The sequence below is a fragment of the Varanus komodoensis genome, unplaced genomic scaffold (genome assembly GCF_004798865.1).
Source record: "Varanus komodoensis strain SLA01 unplaced genomic scaffold, ASM479886v1 scaffold16, whole genome shotgun sequence".
In the NCBI taxonomy this organism is placed as follows: domain Eukaryota; kingdom Metazoa; phylum Chordata; class Lepidosauria; order Squamata; family Varanidae; genus Varanus; species Varanus komodoensis.
In genome coordinates this window covers 545,411-565,337 of record NW_025335468.1, presented here as the reverse complement: position 1 = coordinate 565,337, position 19,927 = coordinate 545,411, and the positions used below count along the sequence as shown (strand labels likewise).

General features: G+C 43.7%; 2 protein-coding genes across 4 annotated transcripts in view; one reads left to right on the top strand and one right to left on the bottom strand.

Moving 5' to 3' along the window:
* Positions 1 to 134: 134 nt before the first annotated feature.
* Positions 135 to 17,970, bottom strand: TKFC (triokinase and FMN cyclase). Of its 3 annotated transcripts, none has more exons than XM_044425969.1 (18): positions 17,639 to 17,970; positions 16,884 to 17,078; positions 16,198 to 16,387; positions 15,785 to 15,895; positions 15,445 to 15,626; positions 11,154 to 11,232; positions 10,435 to 10,524; positions 10,011 to 10,045; positions 9,856 to 9,940; positions 9,411 to 9,500; positions 7,892 to 8,008; positions 7,308 to 7,433; positions 6,419 to 6,550; positions 5,737 to 5,843; positions 4,378 to 4,481; positions 3,528 to 3,561; positions 1,922 to 2,011; positions 135 to 1,504 (listed from the first exon to the last, which is right to left on the bottom strand). In XM_044425969.1, the coding sequence occupies exons 2-18, from the start codon at positions 16,929 to 16,931 to the stop codon at positions 1,343 to 1,345; spliced, it is 1,782 nt and encodes a 593-aa protein (XP_044281904.1). In that variant the 5' UTR covers positions 16,932 to 17,078; positions 17,639 to 17,970; the 3' UTR covers positions 135 to 1,342. The 3 variants fall into 3 exon arrangements, with proteins under 3 accessions (XP_044281904.1, XP_044281905.1, XP_044281906.1); XM_044425970.1 differs by having other exon boundaries at positions 16,993 to 17,078; XM_044425971.1 differs by lacking the exon at positions 16,884 to 17,078.
* A 279-nt stretch (positions 17,971 to 18,249) lies between these two features.
* DDB1 (damage specific DNA binding protein 1) overlaps positions 18,250 to 19,927 on the top strand; it is a 36,451-nt gene continuing 34,773 nt past the window's right edge. Inside the window, exons 1-2 of the mRNA XM_044425553.1 lie at positions 18,250 to 18,460; positions 18,627 to 18,775. Of these exons, the coding sequence (XP_044281488.1) occupies positions 18,400 to 18,460; positions 18,627 to 18,775 (210 nt within the window). The 5' untranslated portion in view covers positions 18,250 to 18,399. The remainder of the gene's footprint in view (positions 18,461 to 18,626; positions 18,776 to 19,927) is intronic.

Here is a 19,927-nt window from a genome sequence, read left to right as displayed (position 1 = left end):
ACAAATAAATAACAAAAACACTGCCTGTAAACAGGAGGCTTTCATATAGCCATTGAGACCTATTAGTTATGCTCTCTTCAATACTATGTACACTTATTTCAGTTTTTCCAGAAGAATATTCTAGATCACAAGTATTGTCTGTGAAATATTTTATGCAGATATCTCGGTCTCAACATCTAGAGATACTGAGAAACTTTAGCATAGTCGAGTAAAAAATGTTCACTTATATATAATGACCAGTGTTTCTCCAGCTTGAGTCACTTCTGCTCTAGGCATTGGCACCAAGACCAACTGGAGGCCTTTCTCATGCTGGGTGGGGGCTCTCCTTTTCTTCTCCCCTCCCATTCATGATGCTGGAGGTCTGTTTTGCACATCTTCTCCCAAACCCTCCACATCATCCAAGCAAGGCCTCATTCAGCCTAGATAGGCAAGAGCAGATGGACTCATTCTTGGTCCTTGGTTTGGGTTGGCTCCTGTTCCCATCACTAGAAGTGCTCTACTCAGTTTTGCAAACTCTAGCACAGGTGCACATGGCTCTCGCTGGCTGATCCAATCTCCTCTCCAGCCCAGTGCACTGCTGCCAATCTCACTGCCTTTTGCCACTTGAGCCTCTTCCAATCTCAGCTAACTGGTTCACTGTTCTTGTGTTCTCCTTGCCTCCAGCACCTTCCAGCTGACAAGCAGCAGGTCTCTGGGCTTCCCAAACCCAAAGCCTGCTCAGGTAGCTCGAAGTTCTAAAGCAAACAAGGCAAAACTGAAGCACCTGCTAAAAGTAATACTGTAGAGAGAGAGAGAGAGAGAGAGAGAGAGAGAGAGAGCGAGCGAGCGAGCACACGAGTGAGCACAGATGAATGGGAGAGACAGAGATGCAAAGACATAGTTGGAAGTTGCCAGTGGCCCTCAAGCAGTGCAGTGAAGAATGTTCTGCCCGGATATTCTAACTATACCAGGCCATGGCTTTAAGCAAAGCTATTCAATGGCAGTTCTCATAAATAGGGAGGTATTGTTTCAGGAGAGAAAGATATACAAGCAATTCCAAAAAGGTAGGATGCTATTGTAGCCAAAATTCACTAAGCATGAAGGAAAGTACCGATCTCCAAAGCAGGGCTCTCAAGCACAGGCCAGTTCTTATGCAAGAAGTTACAGAACAATACCAAATGCTGTCCACTATAGGGAGGCTCTCGGGTGGGAAGTGTCAGGGTTAAGTTACTGTAGGAACACCATGTCATTCAGAAGGTTCTGGGATTCCCATAGAGGGCCCTGCACAGGGGAAGGAGAACAGTGGTGGCATTTTAGCAAGGACTGAATTGGGACCCAAGGTTGGGAAAGCGATGCCACTAAGTTACGCTGTTTTTTCCTGCAATCCTTCCAATATCGCACGAAGAATGGCTGCAACTGCTACAGCACCAGGATCTGCCTGCTCTAGATGGGCTGAACCAATGTAACTAGCTCTGCCTGCAGCAGCTTCCATGTGCTTTGTAGATTCAGCAGCGGTCTCTGCCTCCTGTGGAAAAGAGCAAAAATGACTCCATGTATTCATCAGAGGCAGGGATGAACAAACGCTTTCATATTCTTCTCAATCTGAAACCATAAGCCATCTCTAGGAATCAACACTTCCTGGTTTCTGCTACGCTCTCTAGCCTTCACACTGTGAGCAAGTCACTGTGGGACTATGTCGAATGATTTTAAATGTTTGTGGATTTTATCAGATTCCCAAAGCAAAACTCTCGAACAGTATTACAAATGGCTGAAATCTGAATGCAGAGCCAATTAATTGCCAAGGAGAAAACAACAGAACTACAGGTCCTGGATACCCACTACATGCATACAGCCCCAAGAAAACTTGCTTAACAAACTCACCTCATCTCCCCAAAATATAGAAAGTTAATAGCTTTCTGTTGCATGTGCATTAAAAACTCACTTTTACAGCTTTGGTCAGAACCTGCAGATAATTAGCTTCAGGGTTCTTCAGAGCTCTGAGTTCTTCAGCAGCAGCACAGAGTGAATCCAGCTAGTCAAGAAATAAGAATTATTCTGCTAGTCAGACAATATTATTTGAAAAAAATGATAAACCGCACTTTCATCCCAAAAGGTTTATAAAACCCCCCCAAGGCAAGACGTTATCTAACTTTAACCATAAAAAACCAAGAAGTAGAAAATGATTTTAGCCAGGTAAAAAGATAAAAAATTAAATATTAAAAAACTGGAAGTTTTACAATACCTATGCAAATGAGAAGATTTTCACCTGGCACCAAAGAGAGGACAAGTGATGGGCCCAGGCTGATCTTCTATGAGAGAGCAATGAAGCGTTGGTGCTCTACCACATAGTAGGCTCTTTTTTATAGATATTTAATATCCTTGTCTTAGAAAAGGATAGAGAAAGACCTCCTCTGTCTATCTTAACACATGGGTAAGCTGATATGGAAAGAGATGCTCCTTTAGGTAACCCAAGCTTGTTAGGGTTTAAAGGTAAATACCATTTGGGCCTGGAAGTGAACAGGCAGACAATGGACCTCCTTTGCTAACTTAATATGGCTCCATTAGGCGCACCCACCTGTGGAGGTGGCAATAAAGCTGTTTTGCTGCCTTTTCCACCACAAAGCAGCCATGATAATGTGCACTTACGTGTGTCCAATCATACTTGCTCTGAGACTCACACTATTTGCATTTTAATTGTTTTCCCTTTTTTCCTCATTGCCCCCAGCTCCTAAGTAACCCAAGGAGCTGGCCAGGCTCTACACTGCTGGAGAAGACACCCTGTTGTGTTGACACCAGTGGCTTGATAGGAGCACCAGCTATGTCAACCAGAAAGTTCCCTAAAATAATCAGGAATACATCAGATTCCAGAAGTCTCTGGAGATGAACCAACATTAACCCATACAGAAAAGGAGAGCTATCATTATTCTAAATTTCCTGAGAAGTGGTCCAACAATGATAATAGGGTTAAGGAGACACCCCTTCCCCAATTCCAAAGCAACAACCTCTTACTCAGCTAAAAATGCCAATTCAAGAGTGCATCCTGCAATAAAATGTGGACCAAAGACATACTGCAATAACTCCACAGTTGTCCTGGCAGCTGTGATCCTGATCAGGTATTCCTAAAGCGTCCTAATGAGGTTATTGACCTTTCCCAGGAAAACTATTTTCCAGCACCATGCCCAAGCCACCTCAGGCAGACAGAATGATGGACAGCAGACCAGCAGAATCATCAGCATATCTATTTGGCCCAGTGCTGGGTACAAACACTTGGCAGTTGACCAAACTGGTGTCCTGGTAAAGATGATGAAATCATTACAGGGGATAGCAATACTCCTTCCCTTGCCCTCCAACTGATGTTATGTCCAAGAGGGCAAAACTGGGAAATATCTGCTCCTCTCAGCCCATGCCAAGCATCTGGTATATGTGGTTGCATGAAATTTTCTAAAATAACTACTGTGATTTTATGCAAGCCATGATGGTTTTTGTTTAGCATTGTGGTGGTAGTGGAAGGAATCTAATGAAGGTCAATATTGGGATACATTACTCACCATGGTTCTGTCTCCAGGTGCAGCTCCTCCATACCTGTCAAAGGAAACAGTTCTTAGCATAAGCTCTACATCAGGGGTCCTCAAACCTTTTCAACAGGGGGCCAGTTGAAAGATAGTGGTGGTGGGCATAGGCCAGTGAGGCAGGGTTGTCTGCGGGCACGTGCTGGTGAGGTGGTGGTGGCGGCAGGTACCCATGCAGCAAGGCAGCGGCTTGCTCACTCAAAGATAGTTTTCTCCAAGTGAGTCCGAAACGATCTCCAAGCGAGCAAGCCACCACCTCGCTGCGTGGTGAGTCGGGTGGCGGAGGGTGCGGGGAGTCTAAAACCTCTGAGGCAGGCTGGATCTGGCCCACAGGTCATAGTTTGAGGACCCATGCTCTACATGAAGAACCCCACGCCAAAACTTGCATTTTATAGAAAATGTTAGTGTACTTATTTACTCATTAGTGCAAACTGTTAAACGAACCAGAATTCAAAAGTTTACCATGAAGTTCAAACCAGGACTCTACTTTGTTGTGTTCTTTACAAGCCAGGTTTATAAGTCAGTTTGTTCTTGGCTTACAAAACATATATTGTTTGGGAGTCACCTACCAAGTTCAGATATCACAGTAAGCTTTCAATTTCTGGTCAGTTTGGCCACTTATACTAGCAGGAGCAACTAGGTAGGAATGAGCAAACTAATGCAGCAATGCACAGTTCATTTATAGTAAGTGGGATTCACCAGAATACCAGCTTACTGTTCTGCACTAAAGGAATCAGTTCCACAGATATGGCCACTGTCACATGCAGTAAGGACAGAAATAGCATGGAAGCAAATTACTGGGCTACAGCCAAGTGAGGGTCATACTCACCGCATCATGGCACTAATACCAGCATCCATGGCTGTTGACCAGGCTGCTGCATCATCAGCAATCTGTAGGGGCTGAGCAGCTGCTGTCAGAAACAGTCCATACAGCTGTAAGGATATATGAAGATATTTCATCTCTGATAAAGATTAAGGTACTAACACCAGCACCAAGTGCAGCAGTTCACTTCCGTGTATTATTTCCCTCCTACTTGCTATTTGCATGAGGCACACAGTATCTTAACTAGGTGTGTCAGAATGAGTTGGATGCAAGAACCAAAATGGCCCCTCAAAACTAGCTTAGTGGGTGGGGTGAATGTCAGAATGCAGGGCTCTGCCTGATGCCCCTCCCCAACCTTATCTGTCCCTGTCCTGTCTATTTTCCCTTTCTCCATGCTGAGAAGGAGACAAAGGAAGGGATTCAGACTGCACCTAGAATGGTGCCTAAGTCTCCTTCATACACCACGGAATAAGAGACTGGCTGCTGCCTCCACAGGGAGTTTGCTTCTCTTTGTGTGTTCTACAAGGTGAATGGAGAGAGGGTATACACATTATACACACACACACACACGAACGAGAAAGAAAATGAGGTGAATGTGCACATCCACAGTTTCGCATGGACAAGCTTGCCAGGGGGCCATGTGTCAGCAATATAGATGAACTTGGCTATTTGGATGGTGGATCTTACCACTGCCAGGATGCGGCACCGAACAAGTTTGCCCAAAATCAATAATATGCTTAGACTTAAAATATGCTCTACTCCATGCAGGCTTAACTGAGGCTTATCTTGAGATAGTGATTTATAAGATAGCACTGTACTTTTGGTAAACATTGCTCACATGTAGCTTGAAACTACCACAGGAATTTAATTCCCTATGACAATGCTGGATCCAGTTTAGTAAAGTCTTCATTCTATTATTAAGGACATCTGCTGATTCTGTACTTTATTAGGCATGAATATGAAACTTAAAACCTGTGTACAAGGAGAGACCATTTCTTAATGATAGAGAATAATATTGCACTATAAACAATCTTTCATCATTGGTAGGCCCAGTGCCCTTTTCACAGCTAGGAAGCTCTCAGATTTATCTGTAATCTGTTTATTGGGTTTCAAATGGTTTTACCAACTGTAAATCAGAACATATCTTGCAATACATTACATAATAAGAGCCCTAGCCTTAGATTTCAATATTTTCACACATTTAGACATGACTATAAAAATGCTTGTTTGACATCTCTTCTGACTCATTGCTCTCTCCATATCACACACCCACCCACACCAAAGCTAGCAGTAACATTTCCTTCAGATTACACTCAGTGAGGAACATCTTAAGCAAGGTACCCAAAACTCCTGTCCAGCACTCACCGCTCCTGAAGAACCCCCCATCTTCTCCAGCAACAATTTTGCTAAGGCAGAGAGGACCTGAGATGGGTGCCCTAGTAAAGGCCTTGTATTTAGCCATTCCTGGATTGCTAAAGAAACAATAGTTACTATTAGAGATGACAACCTTCCAGTAAGGACTCACTGTCTCAACAAATTCCATTTATGTAAGCAGCATAAGTAGAACTAACAAAGTGGTGCAGGCTGAAGGTTATGTTTGTAATTTGGGGGAAAATTAGCTTTCCACTGCTTAAAGTGCATAAGTGCACTGGAAAGGTGTCATTAAAAGGTGGGGGAGTTAACATCTCTCTTTTCGGGAATAACCAGAGAAGTGTTACTCCAGGAAGCATGTTAAGTCCATGAGGAGCCATTTAGCAACAGAAAAACAAATCAGAAAGTCATTTCACATAGGTTAACAAATCTGATCTTCCCCCTCCCAAAAGGAATTATTTATTTAAAACATTTGTACACTGCCCAATTGTGCCACAGCACCTCTGGACGACTCAGCATGAAGAGCAACAGCTTGCTGTTTTCTGCAAGCCCATGCTGATGTTTGGGAAAGCATGGGCATGGGGTTATTTATTGAAGATCAGAAACCCACAGCAGCAACTGAGTATCACCTCAGCCTAAGTTCTTCGGGAAAAGCAAGAGTTGGAAGTTAACTAACCTCTGGCAGCTCGTGCATGTGTGCTGCCACAGTCCCCATCACCTGAGGCACGATCCAGAGCATTGAGCTCCTCCTGTAGGCTCAGAAGTGTACTGCATACCCTTGCTAGAACTGGTCTCATCTGGGGGTAGGCTGGTGCAAAAACAAATGAAAAACAGCTATTTCATTTCAGTGGTGGTGCTCCTAGTTCCAGCTGTTTTGTCTTGCTAAGCAATGCACATTGCTATGCATTTCCCTTTCATACAAATGTGTGTACAAGAGAGTAATCAAAGAGATCAGTTTATAGGAAGGCCATTTCATATTTTGTATTGGTATTGGATTAATTGAGCCCTGATCAAGGAGCTGAATGCTTGAAATGATTCAGCAGAAGAGTTCTATGATGCGAAATAATTTAAGAATTCTAAATGTGCTGTTTGTTCCATGATGGGACAGTCATAGGTCAGTTAAAGGTTTATGTTGAAGTTCTCCTGACAGACATACATACATTAACTAGTGCACACCTATCACATTTCCCCCAGAAAGGTCAGCTCTGATCCACTGGTCTCTGGACTATCTGGACATAAACGCCACAAGCACTACTACCTAAGAATGTTTTCTTCTCACTAACATAGAAATGGAGAAACTGAGCTATGGAAGGGTTTTTGTTCTGTGTAGTTGCGAGATGGTAGCAGTCAAGAACAGACACCAACATCTCTGTCACACTGGCTCAAAGTCCTGTATCACTTTGACCAAACCCTCTGCTTGTTGAGTCCTCTGAACAGAACACAATGTCTCCTACTGACACTGATTATCCCCCCAGAAGTCGCCCCCCTCCGATGCTTTCTCTTGAGGAAAGGATAAGCTGCCATGATCAGGCCACTATAATAACAGTAGTAGGAAATGCTTTCACCTGTGCCTCTTGTTGAAGGAGACAGCTGTTCTTCAGGACGTTCCTTTGGTGCCATCAATTCTCTTTTGTGGCCTGACACATGTAGCTTGGCGGGCTGTGACCAAGCAACTGCTGTAGTAGCTGCATCTAGGAATTGGAATATAACCTTGAGCTACAGCTGTAAATAGTTTCACAATACAGCTAGCTCACATTCATTATAGAGGTATGAAACAGGCTCTTGAGAATCTCCACCATCTCTTTCTCAGCAGAAAGCACCAGTCTGACTAAGAACCCCAAATAGCCAAACCCAGTATAATGGAAGGGGCCAATCAAGAAAGACCTTGTTGGATTGTGTGTTCCCAATTACCTTGTAACCAGTTGTAGACACATTCAAACCATTGAGAATTTGATCTGAATTATGTATTTTGATTACATTTAACCACAGGGATACATTCATTATTAGGTGAAAAACAAAACTACTACATAAAATATATTCTCAAAACATATGCTACACACACACACACACACACACACACACACACAGAGTACTGAAAACACCACCGACCTTCCAAGTTAGAAAGTATGAAAGAAAACAGGCTTCTAACCAAGGAGACTGATGAGCTCATCATCCACAAGCAGGAGCGTAAGGGAGACACCTGCCATCTCCAGTGCTGTCATAAAGGAACCAACAAAAGCTCGGGCAACATGAACACCTCTACTCTCTGCAATGAAAAAGGGAAGACAGAGAAAGGGAGGGGTCTGATGAAAGAGCTGATTTAAGAGAAATTGAGAAAGAGGCTGATTTTCACCTTTATGTGAAAATCTTCTACCTTATTTATTAATTAGATTTATATCCACTTTTTTCTTACAAAGAACTCAAAGGGCTTACACCATTCTCCTCCTGTTCTCAGCCTTACCCCCACAACAACCACCCTGTGAAGTAGGTTGGGCTGAGAGGCTGTGACTGGCCCTAAGTCACCCAGCTGGCTCCATGGCCAAGCAGGGATTAGAACCCAGATTTTCTGAGTCCCACCCAGGCCTATGCTCTTAACCACTACACCACACTGGCTACATACACAGATAAGTAAGTTTTCCTTTGGGACCTGGCAAAAGATTGGTTTTAAGCAACTATGAGAGTTAAACCAGAGCTAAATGAGGTGACTTGTCTGTCCCAGCATGCTCCCGTTGTGCTTCCAAAATGCTCCCCCAACAATCAGCAGTCACCTAACCTATGTATATGGCGCCCTTCTACTGTTCTTTATATGGCTTTTAATGTTGCTGCAATTTAAACACACTTAAAATAGTTAAGTAATTTTAATATTTGCTTATTAACCACACAGCACTGTTATTAAACAGGGTACAAATATTAATAATAAAAATAACTGGTGGTAGATTGCCAAGGCTACAGTTTGCTGGTAACCAGTAGGTTCTTGATTGGAGATGGGGGAGAAAGGAGGGAAAACTGGGCAGTTGTACAGTGGCACCTTGGCTTACGAACTTAATCCGTTCCAGGACTCTGGTCGTGACCAAAATTTGTTGTGAGCCAAGTCAAATTTCCCCATAAGGTTCAATGTAAATAAGGTTAATCCATTCTGTAACTATTTTTTTTAATTACAAAAATTTGTAGCAGGTGCACTCAGAGGGAGAAAGGCGTGTTCGCGGGCACGCTCGGGGGGAGGTGGGTGCGCTGGGGGAAGGCAGGCGTGATCGTGGGTGCACTGGGGGAGGTGGGTGCGATTGCAGGCGCGTGGGAGAGGAGGTGGGCACAATCACGATTGTCACCCAATGCCGAGTTAGTGACCCAAGGCAAATTTTTTCAGAAATTTTTGTTCGTGACCCAATTTGGTCATGAACTGAGGCATTCGTGAGCCGAGGTATCACTGTAGTACCTTCTTCCTCTGCTTGAACCTGATACCAGTTTTGTAGGACTACTGCTTGCTTTTTGCGAAATAGTTTATTGTACCCAAACAGGCAGGTGGAAAACCGCAGTTCAGAGAACCAAACACAGTAAGACAGGGTTGGAAGCAGCAGCTGCTTTAGCCATCATCTCCAGCAAGCTCCTTCTGGTAAACTGCACCCCTGCATAATTTAGACAATCTCCCCATTCTTAGCACAGAGTTTTACCTAGAGAACGCACAGCAGATCCAGCCATTATACCCAACTCAAGGTAGGATAATCCACCCAGGTTGTTCACTACCAAGACTACAGAAGCACCTGAAAGCCAAAACAGAACAGTAAAGATTGAAAGCCGTTCCCAGGGACTATGGAGTTTGAGCTAAGTACAAATGTGTACAATATACCTAATATGCAAGAGGATACCATAAATGGACTCCACATGGCTGCTTTCTCACATCTGGGCTAATACATGGATCAACTCAGTAGAATGACTGCCCAAGCACATAGTGAATTCAATCACTCCAGGGATTACCAGTGTGAGGCAGAAATTTGACACATGACCGGACTTATCATTTTTTCTTTTAATGTTACAGTTCAGTGTTGAAAGCCAGATAGCCACAGTTCTTTGGGCAATGAGAGTAACATGTACATCCGCTCCAAGATTATTACTCACCAGGAGTGAGTGGCACATGGGACTCATTGGAAAGGTTGGTCATGTGATCCAGCATTATTTTTACTATCTGATCTGCTGAAGTCATCTGTAAAGAAGGCATGTGTAAGAGGGTAAGCTAGTATTCCTGAACCAACAAGAGGGGGAAGCCAGCCTACCTTCATCCTGCGCACACCTGCTTCACCATGGATTCCTGCAGAAAGAGAGAATTTCAGCTGAGGCACTGCTCATGGCCATCTTCTTTCTAAACAGAAGTAACCGTTTATGGGTACCAAGTCACAAAACCCTAACTTCCCCTGAATTAGGAAACAGAAAGATATAGTTAATGAATTCATACAAGAGAGAAAGAACAGTCTTGCTTTGTGGATGGCTGACCCAGGAATGGCTATTCATGCACCACAGACAATGATGCCTCAGATTCAGTACTATGCCTGCAAATTATGAGTAACTGTCATGAATGGCGATGGAGATGCACAAGCAGAGTTTTGCAAGACACAGTGTATACATGCAGTCTCAAATAAACAGTGCTCATGATGCCATCCCAAGAAAACAGATAGAAAAAAGTGGAGCGCACATCTTTACCTAAGCCTAGCTCAAACTCATCATCTGCAATCTGGAAGGTGGGCCTGGATCCAGGGACACTGCAAGGGGACAAGCATATCCCAAGAGTGCCTGTGAAAACAAAAGGAGCTTTTAAAAATGGCTTTACTTAACAGATTGGCATTTCAACAATTGAACAAGAAAACAGGTGTACAAGAAACAGGTGTACAAGCAAAATAGTTTTATCTAAGCTCTAGGGTAAAGCGCAAAACTCTAAATGGCACTAGAATACCACCATGTGGCATGGGAAAGTGCCCAATTGAAAGAACAGCTGCCATATAATAAGTAGAGAAAGCAATACCATTTATTTATAGTTACTACTTTTATGTTCCACCTTTTCCTCCAAGGAGCTCAAGGCAGTAGACACATTCTCACAACTTTATCAGTTATGTTAGAGCTAAGAAACAGTGACTAACCCAAAGTCACCCAATGAATTTAGCAGCCCAATTTTGATTTGAACTTAGGTTTCACTGAAATCTAGTGAACACTCTAACCAGTATACTGGCTATCAAGAAGAAGAGTAGAGGCTTGACCTTGAATTTGGGCCTTTGTTTCTGCAACGGTCACTAGTTTTAAATTAGTCACTGCAGTGAAAAAGGCCACAATTCCAAATAAGAACCTAAGCCAGCAAGCCCTTCCTAGATGGCTTTGTCAGGTGGAAAGGAATTATCTCTAGAAGAGTAAGGCACTCAAACACTTACCCATTGCTCCTGCAACAGCATTAACTCTTCGAGAAATTTCATTCAGACCTACACCTGCCTCAGCCAGAGCCCCAGCCACCTAAACACAAACAACTGTAAGGAACAACTCTACAATGACCCACAACACAAGGATTACAATGATCACCATCCAATCCCTCCCCTCATGCTACAAAGAATGGACTAATAGTTCAGTCCTTAAAGGAGAAGCAAAATGGTTGTGAATAGGGTATAGTTGGCCATAGTTGTGGCTAAAGAGTTGGCAGCATTCCCCATGCTTCACCCCAACCAAGTCACCTGTATATGTCAGTACCATACTAAGTTTATTCAGAAGTCAGTGAAATTGGTTTTAATGGGTTTGATTTCCAAGTACATACATACTCAGGATTACAGCCATGCAGTTTAATCTAATCTTGGTTTACTCAGACATAAATCCATTTACTTCAATGGAGTTTATTTCCAAATGCATTTGGGGCCTAATAATACTGTGCACCTGACAAAAGGTTTCTCACCTAGAAATATTACAGATATTTTGGAGTTTTGAAAATGTTTAAACTCAATTCAGGCAAGTTTTATATTGGATAAAAGAACAGACCTATCAAAAAAAAAAAGGGGGGGGGCAGAGTTCTAACACAAAAATGGCCTACTCTCTAAAATGTGTAAAAATCAATTTCAAGGAAGCTCAACATAGCAGAACAGGGTTGTGACAAAACTTCATTTCATGAAATACTGGAAATCTGCCGAGGTATCAATAACCATCATGGTTGTGAAAGGTATTGTCCACCAAAGCAGAGCAGAGGCGGAGCACTGAGGAAAGAAAAAAAGAGATCCAAGACTTTACACATATGCATGCATATGAATAACATGCTTGCAATCTTTTAAGAATAGCAATATTGTAACTTCTTAAAAATCTGAGTTAACTTTTTCCCATTATGTAAAAGCCCCACTCACTGTGGTCCAACTATAAAGAAACTATTCATCTTTTATTTTTCATAAGCAGAATTTAGTGCCAAATCTAATTCCTACTAAAAAAGTTTTTAAAAAGTTCATCTCGGTTGTAAACAGACAGCTGAAAATCATTTCAAATGGTTTAAAGCTTTAAGCCTACTGGGATGTTTAATCAAGGCAGCCACAGACTTGAGTTTACAAATGATATGCAGGGCTGTGAAAGACAAGGCTTTTTACAGGGCGTTCTTTTGCAGGATTGCCATAAGTTGGAGATGACTTGACAGCACATAAGAACAGCAGCAAGGGGAAGACTTCTGGTTGATGTCGTGGCAAGACAGCTGTGGAGAACGGGGATCCCGTACTTCACACTGAAATCTGTTTTACTGAGGGCCCCGAGAGGCCCATCCAAGCCCCAGCATACTTCTGCCTGGTGGGAGGTGGTCCCCACTCGCAGGGGGAGGGGAGAAATTCGGGTAAATTCTCAGTGAAGGGACAGAGAGGGGTGCACCACCCCACACAGAAGCTGCTGGCACCGAATTAGTAGCAAAGAAAAGAAAAAGAAGCTTAAAAATGGGCATCGGACCTGCTGGGTGAGCATTTAAATCTTTTAAAACACTGCCTATGAAAGAACCTGTGAAATAACTACCAATCTGAATAACAAAAGGCCCTCTTGACGGAGGGAGGAAACTTCTTCCAGTGGAGTTTAAGCTGTGACAAATCTAGGGGAGATTAAGTGAAACTGGGGAAATTTGAGACTTGGAAGAGATTTTTTTATGTTTAATCTCCCCAAGGGTGAAGAATTAAATTTGAACTTGTTGTATAATAATTGGTAGAAATTCTGTTTCGTTTCTATATACATGGTGATTTGATGTTCTAGTTTCTGCAACAAATAACCTTTTGCTGCCACCCTGTGGTCATTATATTCCTCTCTTTGTGATTTTTTGACTGCTATTTAGTGGCCATTTAGTACCACAACAGGTTATTTAAAAATTGCTTTAATTAAACTCTTCACTTTCATCATGGAAAAAACTCACCAATCATCTTTGACACCTATGTCTGCTTCCCAACACCCAATGCATCAGTTAAAAACTGTGGATTTGGGAAAATCCCCAAAAAACATACAAATGACACTTATGGCAATACAAGCATCTCTAACATCTATGCAAGCATCTCAAGAGTCTATGCAAAATGCTATACAAGAATTTGCTTTGGAACAAAAGGAAACGCTGGATAATTTGGATAAATTGGACGGTCTTGTCTTGAAGATAATGAACCAACTTGCAGGTTCTGTATTAAAATAAAACAAAATGAACAAAAGACACAAGAGGTGAAAAAGGTGGTTGATGATTCTGATTAGAAAATTGAAAAGATGGATCAAGAGAAGCAACATTTAACACAAACAAATAAGTCATTATGGGATCCGGTTGCTATACTGGAGAGATTTCAGAATACACCAGAAGCAAAAAATGAAAACCTAAGTGGTTTAATAAACATTATGCTAGCAGATGCTCCTGCTTTGGAAGAGACTGATCAATAGCTTGACCTAGTTTATAGAGTCAACTTAAGCTATGTTAGAAGTCATAAACTTCCGAGGGAGAATGGATAATTCTAAAGTAATTTTATATATTGAAGGGCATGATTTATAAATGGGATGGCATGCTTATGTGTGGTAAGGGTATTGACATTTCTTGGTGGCACAAAGTTCAAATACGATTGAGATATGTGAAGACTATAGAATGTATGATTTTGTAAAGGAATTAGCAACATTTGATTAATTGATTTTAAAACAGATGAAAGAATGGTTAAAGGATTGTACAATTTTCTTTTGGGCATAAAAATGAAAGATGAATGAGTTAAGGAAACTATGATAATATGGGCATAAAATGTTGGATATAACATTGAGTTACAGAAATGGCAAAAGCTGTGGGAAAGAAATATTAAGGTAACCTTAGCAATTTCACATAAAGAAAACCTATATAAATGTTTTATAGTTAGACAGATAGACAGATGTAAATGTTTTATAGTTTTTATTGCTAAATAGATTAGCAATAATGTTCTCAAATATGTCAAATAGATGTTGGAAATGTAAACACAAATTTAAACCTGAAGACTTTTCCCTTTTTTGTTATTAGATATTATTCTTAATGATTTTGATAAATAAGCTATATATTGTGAGCCGCCCCAAGGCTTCGGCGAATGGGGCGGCATAAAAATGTTTTAATAAATAAAATAAAATAAAAAATATTAGATCTTACATGTAATTACTGTGGTGAGGATTCTATTTGTTTTTACTGGAGGAGTGAAGAGCCACGCACCAGAGTTGATCTTAAAAAGGATTTTAGATTGCACGAAAGGGGACAGATTGATCTTGTCTCTGAAGGAGAAGGAGGATGCATATTTCTACCAAATTTGGAACTCTTTTTATTATTAGTTGGAGAAACGGGACTATGTGTAGATCTGAATACGGCTACTGACTTAAAATGAGGAATATGTTAACCCAGTATATCCGATGTCTTAAATAATTGTTGTTTTTAATATTAGTTTGTAGAAAAATAGTAAAATTTATTTTTTAAAAAAGAACAACAGCAAGGGTACAATCCTAAGATGGGGCTGGGACTTGTAGACCTTCCTTCTGTCTAAATATACATAAGGTTGTGACTTTAAAGGACTTTTTAGGCTCACCTCCTTTCTGTCTTGTCACATTGCCCCATTTTAGCCAAAGGGCACCCTTCTCTGCTTTGTAAAATTTCTTCCCTTAGTGTCACCTTGATATATAATGTTTATTATTAACAACCTCTACATTTTAATGGTGGAATTCTAAGTAATCTAAGAAAAACAGAGAACCAGTGTGGTGTAGTGGTTAAGAGCATGGGACTGGGACTCAGGTGATCTGGGTTCTAGTCCCCGCTTGGACATGGAGCCAACTGGGTGACTCTGGACCAGTCACAGACTCTCAGCCCAACCTACCTCACAGGGCTGTTGTGGGGATAAGGTGGAGGAGGAGAATGATGTAAGCTGCCTTGAGCCCTTTGTAGGAAAAAGGCAGGATATAAATCAATAAATAAATAAATGAGTACGTCAACTTTGCCCAACACTCTCAGAATTAGGTCTGATTGTCACAGCCACCAAAATGCTGATACAGAATTATTTTGCTATGCAGCTGGAGAAAATCAGAAGTGACTGTGCATACAAAGATCAGCAAATGATAACTATGGGTGTCTCACAGTGAACAAATGTTCTTAGGCTTCAAAGCAACATTTGTTTTGAAAGTACTACTCTGGAGTAGGGGGCCTATCAATGACCTCTGAAGTTGCTGCCCCTGAAGTTGTGGACAGAGGATTCCTACCTTATGTATGAGCACAGTACCACACAGGCCTCTGCGGCCAGTCTTCTTCTGTGTGGTAAAAGCAGAGTCATCACCAACCACCACCATCTGCACAGGAATCCTTTCCGCCTGTGCCTGCTCCAATGCCAGCCCAAAGTTCAGGCGGTCCCCAGTATAGTTCTTCACTATTAGCAGGGTTCCAACTGCAGAAGAAAGGAGTTGTGAGTTCCCTCTGCCCTTCATTCAGAGGAAGGGCAGGCACTGTTATAAACTGCCCAGAGAGCTCTGGCCATGGGTTGGTATAGAAATGAAAATAACAACAACAACAACAGAGGTCAGCCCCCCAGAAATGTAGTCATACCTGCTCCAGCTTGTGTCACCGCCCGAATTGCTGCTAAAATGCTACCCACTGCAGGGGATGTGAAGACTGGACCTGCCACCACTCCAGTGAGCATTCCCCTCCCAATGTATCCTGAGCAAAGCAGACAGACAAGGCTTTATTATATCCCATCTAGATGTAAAATCAAAGCACTTTACCTCTAACTTACACTAAACATTTGTTGTTGTTCAACAAAGCTTTAGCAACTGCATCCAACTTCAGCCCGAAGAACTGTGGCAAGAGTTTTTTTCAGTTTATGCTGTTCATACATATGGGATACAAGATGGCCTCTTCTCTATTTATTGATCAAACACCACAGCATTAACCACAGGGGGAAGGGGAATCAAAACATTGTCTCACACCCCCAAAGATCCCATAACTTTGATCCTGCTAACCTGCATGCGCAGGCTCATGTCCTGATCCACCTCCAGAAATAAGTGCCACTTTGCCTTGCACATTCTCCAAATCAGAACGCAGTGCAACTCTGTGTCCATGTAGGAGCTGGAGATTAGGATTGCAAGCCACCAATCCAGCCAATGACTCATCTGCACAACTCATAATTGTATTCACTAGCTTCTTTGAGCCCTAAAATAAGCAAAACATGATGGTTTGTTCACACACACACACACAGACACACACAACTTTTCTATTTGGAGGTAGCTCTAAATTTGTGGCTGTTTTTGGCATTATAGCAAGTGCTTATAAGTAAACATACATGCAAGTTAATCTGCTATCATTTCATTCGAAAAGCAACACTTGCAGAAGGCACAGGCAAGATGTAACCACTAAATGAGCAAATGTATCTCTTCTGGAGTTGCAAAGTGGAAGTGCAAAACAAAAAGCAATAGCTACTTGCACAACTGCTTGTTAGCACTAGCACCCGAAATTGCTTTAAAAGAAAAATGAATCATAGATCTTCAAGCATCACTAATTCTTTCAACCAGTCCTCAAACATTGAATTTTAACTGAAACCAAAGTTCAAGAAGTGATCTAGTCTTTTGAACTTTGTTTTTAGCCAAGGGAAAAGATAGTAGCATTGAGTAATAGTAGGTAAACCTAACAATCATTAAATTGTCACAACCTCTCTGTTTAAACATCCATAAAGGAGCTGCTCCTTTGCAATGGCCATGTTTGCACATCACACAATGCAACTAAGCTACACTGCATGTGGTATCTGTAGAACAACCCACAGTGCGCCTAATACGTGACTGCATTCGCTGTGGCTAGTTTGCTCCTTCCTCCTTGGTCCTCCAGCTGTGCAAAAGAACTCAGGTCTCTGTAGGAAAGAAAGTATAATTTGCACACATGTAGTTCCCCGAGTATCTTTTAGTGGACAAGAAAGTGCAACACACACATTTTAAATAATTTCTGGAGAATATGGGGTGACCAGCAACAAATGCATCATGCAAAGAGCTTGATGTTCCAAAGCTCATGGCAACAAAAATCTGGCCTTAACACCGTAGTTTAAGGTTTGGAGATACAGGTCTGGATGTTGAATCAACCCTTCCCTTAATTTTCAATGCAAGTGACTCCATAACAAGCAGCCTAAGAAGTGATACTAGCAGAAACTCATCAACTCCTTCAAAGTAACAGTGTGGTTGCAGATGAGGAAGCATGCTGCAGAGAACCCTGGATGAGGACCAGGAGCCTTTCTCAGGCATAATCCTCGCTGGGTGAACTGAGGTCAGCCACGCCGGGTTGTTCACTGGATAGATTTTGGACCCCCACAGAACTCTTGGGAGGAGGGCTGGGATAAAAATGCGGTGGCGGCACTGGAGAGCTCTAAGGGCTCCCCTGCTCCTCCCCAACCCGAAGACCCAGATGCTTGGGCCTCACCTGCATGCTTGCCGGCGCTGCAGCTCTGGGCTATCAGCGCAGGGTCCAGCGGGATGACCCGAAAGCCTATCACCGAAGCAGGGGCGCCGTCGGCTCTGAAGGAAGAGGCAGGGTAACTCAGACAGCAGCGGCTGAAGGCTGCCTGGAGCCACAGCGGGGACTGTTACAGCCTCTGCTGGCACCGGCCTGACGCAAGCGGAGGGCGGACCCGGGAGGTCTGGCGAATTGAAGGCCACCACAGACTCTGCCCGGCGATCCAGACCCCGCCTGGCTGCAGCATGAAGCACGCGCGGGGCTCCTGGCAGGGGTGGGAGGGAGACGCCGATTGGCGGAGAACAGCTCGAGCGCTGCCCGTTGAGGCGGTATCGCGTCCAAGGGGGAGGGAAGAAAGGCGCACGCATCACCGAGTCGACACAAAGCGCGCTTGCGCTAATCCCTCTCACACGACTCCCCCCCCCATCCTTAAGCCGGCGCGCAGAGCGGCTTCAATTCAAACACGAGTTTAGCTCTGCGCATGCGCATCCTCCTCTCTCGCTCTCTCCCTCTCGCTCTCTCCCCGCCGCCCGGAACGCTTCTTTACATCTAGGAGTCGCTAGAGGCTTCTCATCACTTTCCGCTTCCCGTGGCATCCCGCGCGGAGCGGGCGCTCTAGCGGTGGCACCGCTTTGTCGTTGGTGCCGAAGGCCATCGAGTAGCGATCGCGGCTGTACACCTCCCGCAGCCCTCGCCTTCCGTGGCTGTTCACCTGCCCCGCTCCCGCCATGTCGTGCAACTACGTAGTGACGGCACAGAAGCCCACGGCCGTCAATAGCTGCGTCACCGGTAATGGCGGGGGAGGGGCCTTCCAAAGAGGGGGAGTCTCGGGGGGGCACCACTGTCCGCGGCGTAGGCGGGAGTGGGGAGCCGCGCGCAGGAGGCGGGGGCGGCGAGCGTTGCGTGCTCCGCGGCTCCGCAACTTCGCGATGTTTTCCTTCCACCGTCTCCGCAGGGCATTTCACCTCCTCGGAGGACCTGAACTTGTTGATTGCCAAGAACACCCGCTTGGAGATCTATGCGGTCACCGCCGAAGGGCTGCGGCCCGTCAAGGAGGTGGGCATGTATGGCAAGATCGCGGTCATGGAGCTCTTCCGGCCCAAGGTGAGCATGGTCTGTCTTGCGCCCGCGCCGTCCCATTTTAAGGATGCGCAGTGATCCTTTTGGAGCCGGAGCGGCGGGGTGGATTCCGTGGGTGTGCGCTCCATGGACTTAGGGCTTCCGTGCTCAGGCAGGCGTTTCCCCTCCTGGAAAGAGGGCCTGTGATTGTGGTGCTTTCGCTGTTCTTTCTGTGGCATAGCTTTTCTCACGGAATGTATTGGATTGCAACTCCCAGCGTTCCTAGCTAGGCAGCCGTGGCAGTCCAGTACTTCCAGTTGGGAAAGGTTGCTATAGCACTATTGTTTGACTCCTTCCTACTGTGAGTCCATGCTTACTAATCCACCCACTGCTGCATACCTCTGTGTGGTTTCTTAGATTGCCACAGCGTAAGGGTAGCATCCGCTTGTCCCTTGCTTGCTTGCTGGAATAGGTATGTTTTGTTCTATTGCATGAGCAAGACTGTTTTGCTGAAAGCAGGAGCAGCTTGCTGTGTCTGTATCTGCTATTTTAGTGGAGACTCAGGAGCAACTCTTTCTTGCCACCTCTGCTGGCCTGAAATGGCTGGTGAGAGTGATTTCCCCACTGACCTGCCTGCTGTTTTGGACTGGTTGGACCAAATAGGGAGGGAGGTTCTGTGCTCTGTGTGGCCTGCTGTAGAGGAGGCATAGCAAGAACCCCGCTCAGCTCCCATCTGCTGCATTGCCAAGCAACTTTGCTGCTGAGCACCATGGCTTGTGTGATCTGCTTGTGAGTTATGGTGAGGGTGGACATGGATTTTATATGGTACATAAAATTCACGTGGTTTACATTTTTAGTTCTGTTTACTAAATCTGAGATGTTTTGTGTGCTTATAAAGAGAAAATGTGTGCTGCAGAGTCAGAATGAGCCAAGCAGACATGCCAAATCAGTTAATGTGCTTTAGAATATTGGATAATTTTCCACCAAAGCCATATCACAGGAGATGTCTTATTTCTTTGTCATATGAACCTGTCCTTCATTTGAAAAGAACAGTACCCATTTGAGGACAAATATATTTAATCCATTTTGCTGCAGTGTAATACTGATGGAGCATATAATGGCTTTAGTAATTTCTGAGGGATTTCTGTGATAGTTACATGAAAGTCACAAGCCTGGAGTATGACTTTCTGATGGCAT